Genomic DNA, 5071 nt, shown 5'->3' on the forward strand with positions numbered 1-5071 from the left:
AAGAGACTTAACTCACATCAAGTTGAGTCTTAATTACTTGTAGAAATTATCGGCCAGGTCGTCAAGCTCGATTCAACCAAATCCAAGCAGACCCAGTCACCTCATTGGAACGGTGACTGAGTTTGGTTTAATAAACAATATTTATTATAACAAATATAAATTTTCCTAGACCAACTAGTCCAGATTATCCCATCTCACAGATTCTGCAGCTTCAGAAGAAAAACAAAATTCTTTATTGACAATAACGTAACAAAATATAAAATATAAACCCACAACAGCTTCTCTATCAACCGAACTCTGCATCCACTCTGCAGCAGCTTCAGAGATAGTCTCATTATTCAACCATTGAGAACAGGGCGTCTCTCCACCTCAAAACTTTGACTGTATGACTTCAATTATCTTCTTGTCCACCTGGAAGGCTCCAGCCAGAATATCAGGAGAAACCTTCGGGTCTGATCCAAAAACAGAATCTACAATGGTGATGACACCCGGGTTCTGGCTGCTCAAAGCTGCGATCGCGACTGCACTAGTTTTCCCCACATTGAACTGGAAATGGATGAGCCCGATGGGGAAGACGAACACATCACCCTTGTGCAGCAGCTGGCTTATGAAGCGATTATCTGGGTTGGAGGTGACGAAGCCAACGAAGAGCGTGCCCTCCAGGACTCTCAAAATCTCCGTACCCCGTGGGTGCGGTTGTGGGGGATTCTGGCCGTATGGAGCGTAGTCTATCCGAACCAGGGAGATGCCCAGGGTATTGAGACCAGGAATCTGCATAACATTCACCGGTGTCACAGTAGACCCAACGGCATTTGTTGGGGTTCTCACTTTGTCCAGTCCGTCGAGGAAGAAATCCTTGGCCGTGACGCGCTTGGGGTCCTTGCACACAAACCCATTTACTCGAACTGCAAAAGAATACAATCCAGTTAGCACTGATTATAAGTTACCAGAAGCTGCAACATGGTGTAATATAAACTACAGAACAATGGAGAGAAGAAGATAAGTGAGGAAGTACCAGTGCTGTTAAGGTCTGCAACACACAAGTCCTGAAGTGGACTTGGATCATAAGCGAAGGAAAGAGAAGAAGCTAAGCAGAGGAAGGCAACAACGATGATGCTTCTCATCATTTTCAATCTCTCTATCTAAAAACGAACTGCAAGAGCTTGCAAGTATTGCCTGATAGACGAAGAGAGAAATAGGCTTTTATAGATAAGCTTGATTCTGTCTCAAACTGAGACTGGACTCAGAAATCCCCATTGAAAAGGTCTAACAAGACCGTAATTTTTTTATTAGGTTGTGGTGGATGGAATCATTATCTGCTACATAAAAAAAATCTTTTCTGTTGAAATGTATAGTTGTATAGCGTGATCGGAGGAAACTGTATAGCGTGATTGTTTCCTCCGATCCCGTGATTATATTCTTGATTTTATTCCTTGATTTTAGGATCTAAATTGATCCTAAAATCAACTTGTAATGTATTATAAATAGCCTCCTAACGGAGAAGAATAAACTTATCGGAAAACCATTCATTCAATCTCTGTTATTATTTTCGGTTCTCTCTGTTTTACATGGTATCAGAGCAGGAGAATTATCCTCTCTTTTCCGTCGCAGAAAGTCGGAGCTAAGTGCTCCTGTAATCGCCGAAGGAGGAAGCCGGAGGAAGGAAAAAAATCCGTCGGAGTTGCAGAAAAAAAAACAGAGTTCTGTAACTCCATATTCCGGCTGTCCCGACGCCAAAAGAACGTTGCCGACGCCAACGACGGCACCACCACCTATTCCGACTGAAGCCGACGCTCCGCTGCCATTGTCGAAGACGAAGGCTGCCGTTGCCAACGACGAAGGCTGCCGTTGCCGAAGACGAAGGCTGTCGTTGCCGAAGACGAAGTGATTTATGTAGTCGGAATCACATTGCCGATGAGTGCCGACGAGCGCCGACGACGGCACCACCACCCTGTTCCGACTGAAGCCAACGCTCCGCTGCCGTTGCTGAAGATGAAGGCTGCCGTTGCCGAAGACGACAGTATTTTTTTTTAAACTTAGTAACTGTTCCTTTATTTTCTTGCCGACCCAGACCGGTGGGTCGACCGAACCGGACTGAACCGGTCTAAACTCGAACCGGATCGGACCAGCACTGGAGCGGACCAGAATTGACTCCGCCCAGATCGTACCGAACCGGACCGGCCTGAATCGAACCGGACCGGATTAGAAAAAAAAAAAAAAATTTCAGATCGATGGCCACCACTACAGGCGCATCCACCGAACTTATCCCATCACCACAGATTATAGTCCACCAAGATAATTTTGTGTTTCCAACTGGAATTATCCTCGATGAGACCAATTATTCATTATGGTCCCAACTCATGGAGATGCGAATTGGTGCACGCAACAAAGCTGGATACCTCACCGACGAAACAAAAAAACCAGCATCTGGTGATGCTAATCTTGGAGCATGGATTACTGAAAATCAAAGAGTCAAAAGTTGGCTTATTGACTCCATGAGTCCATTGCTCATGCAGCGATTTATTCGCCTCTCAACTGCCAAGGAGATATGGGAAGCAGTATCAAAAATATTCTATGATGGATCCGATGAAACTTGTATATTTGAGCTGAACCAGAGATCTTTTTCTACCAAACAAAATGGTAGACCGTTATCCACGTACTATAATGAACTGGTTGCTATTTTCCAAGAGATTGATCATAGAACTATATCTCAGGAAGGAACAGTCGAAGGGCTAATCCAGTTGCACTCTGCAATGGCTAGGCTTCGGGTTCATATTTTTCTCAGTGGGCTTGACTCCGAATTTGATCAAGTTCGTGGAGAAATTTTGCGAAAAGATCCCAAACTTGATTTGGAGAGTACATATGCATATGTCAGACGAATATCAACAGAGACAGACAATGGGGAGCTATCGCCCAGTCTCTGAGAACTCGGCGATGTTAGTCAACCAAAATCGACAAGGATCATCAAGCAGTCGGAACCCTCAATCCTCTAGCAAAGGTAACAATCGTGTATGTATTCACTGCGGAAAAAAAGGACATTCACAACACCGGTGTTATGAGATTATTGGCTATCCGGAGTGGTGGGATTTCTCGAAAAATCCCCGTAACAAGACTGCTGGGAAAGCTATGGTAACATCCATGGAAGAGAATCTGGAGCTACCTACTGCAAATGTTGCCCATCCAGGTATTCTCGATAATGCATTAGTATTTTATGTACATTCTAAGAATAAACCTTGGATTATTGATACAGGTGCATCTGATCAGATCACAAGGGATCCCAGTCAGTTACAATCCATCCTACCTTCTCCACAATCTGTTATTTCAACAGCCAATGATAGTACCTCTCCTATTACTGGGGAATGATCTGTTATATTATCCAATAATCTGACATTAGATACTGTCCTTGTGGTTCCCTCTCTTGAATATAACCTTTTGTCTGTTAGCCAAATTACTTCCACTCTTGCTCGTACTGTAACTTTTTGGCCCTCATTTTGTGTCTTTCAGGACATTCTATCCCGGAAGATTCTTGGTTATGGTGTTAGACGGGGCAAACTCTACTATTTGGAGTTGACAAAGAACGGGGGATCGAAAATCAGTCAGAAAAATCAAGCTAGCAGTGAAGATAATGCTCAACTTACTGTATGGTTATGGCACCGACGATTAGGCCACCTTTCCTTTGGTTATCTTAAGAAATTGCGACCTTAACATTTTTCAGGTTTGACTAATGTGCATTTTCATTGTGACACATGTGAATTGGCTAAAAGCCACCGTATTGCTTATTTCCCGAGTTTGAATAAAAGTTTCGAACCTTTTGCGGTTATTCATTCTAATGTTTGGGGTCCAGCCAAGATTCCCTCTATTTCTAGAGCTCGTTACTTTGTGACATTTATTGATGAATGCACTAGAATGACTTAGGTCTCTTTGCTTATCCACAAAAGTGATGTGTGTCTAGCATTTCAGAAATTCCATACAATGATACATACTCAATACCAAAAGCAGATTCGTGTTTTGCAATATGACAATGGTACTGAGTTTGTTAATGCTTCTCTCGAAACTTTTCTGACCACTCATGGAATTCGTCACCAAACTTCTTGCACCTATACTCCCCAACAGAATGGATTGACATAAAGAAAGAATAGACAACTTTTGGAAGTAGTGCGTGCCTCTCTCTTTGGCATGAACATGCCTCGATTTTATTGGGGTGAAGTTATCACATCTGCTGCCTACCTCATCAATCGAACACCTTCTAGAGTACTTGATTTTCAAACTCCTCTACATAAGCTGCAATCCCTGATTTCAATTCCCCATCTTCCGAATCTTGAACCCCGAATTTTTGGGTGTACCGCTTATGTTCATATCCCAAAGATCTTGCAAAATAAACTTGATCCATGTGCCAAGCGATGTGTATTTGTTGGCTACTCTGATCTTCAAAAAGGATATCGGTGTTATGATCCACACACCAACAAGCTCCATGTGACTTTAGATGTCTCCTTCCATGAATCAGTCCCTTATTATTCAGGGAGAGTTTCTTGGACATCTCTTCAGGGGGAGAGTTCAAATGAAGAGAATGTTCCACATGAAACTAACGGAGATGTTGAAAGAGGTGCCGAATTTATTGAGTTAGAAGCTGTGAATGAATTTTTTAAGTGTTATGATGTGCAACAAGACTGTGATTCAGTAATTTCACCTGAAGAACCCCAGACTTGCCCCCGTCTGCACCAACAACTGAAGAATCAACCCAGAATTTTCCTCTTCAGGTAAATACGAATCCTGTGTTTGATGAGTCTAATGAAACATGTCTTCCTACAGAAAACATAACCTCTAGATATCCACAAAGATTGAATAGGGGAGTTCCAAAAAAACAGTATGAACCTGATCTTGAAGCCAAGACCAAATACTCAATCAATAACTATGTGTCCTCCCATAGGTTGACTAAATCATATGCATTTACTGTTGATCAATTATCCAAGGTTTCTATTCCTAGTAATGTGCAGGATGCATTAGCTGATCCAAAATGGAAAAAGCGATGAACGAAGAGATAGAGGCTCTAAAAAAAAAATGCCACTTGGGA

At 42.5% G+C, this 5071-nt stretch overlaps 1 protein-coding gene across 1 annotated transcript; it reads right to left on the bottom strand.

Annotated features, from left to right (window-relative positions):
- Nucleotides 1-210: 210 nt before the first annotated feature.
- Nucleotides 211-1127, bottom strand: LOC137955886 (germin-like protein 8-2). The gene is made up of 2 exons (XM_068803086.1): nt 1016-1127; nt 211-905 (listed from the first exon to the last, which is right to left on the bottom strand). The coding sequence occupies exons 1-2, from the start codon at nt 1125-1127 to the stop codon at nt 370-372; spliced, it is 648 nt and encodes a 215-aa protein (XP_068659187.1). The 3' UTR covers nt 211-369.
- Nucleotides 1128-5071: the final 3944 nt, after the last annotated feature.

The sequence above is a fragment of the Aristolochia californica genome, unplaced genomic scaffold, assembly GCF_029961685.1.
Source record: "Aristolochia californica isolate CCGP_79_NKW_82.1479 unplaced genomic scaffold, dmAriCali1.0.hap1 SCAF_2, whole genome shotgun sequence".
NCBI classification, from domain to species: domain Eukaryota; kingdom Viridiplantae; phylum Streptophyta; class Magnoliopsida; order Piperales; family Aristolochiaceae; genus Aristolochia; species Aristolochia californica.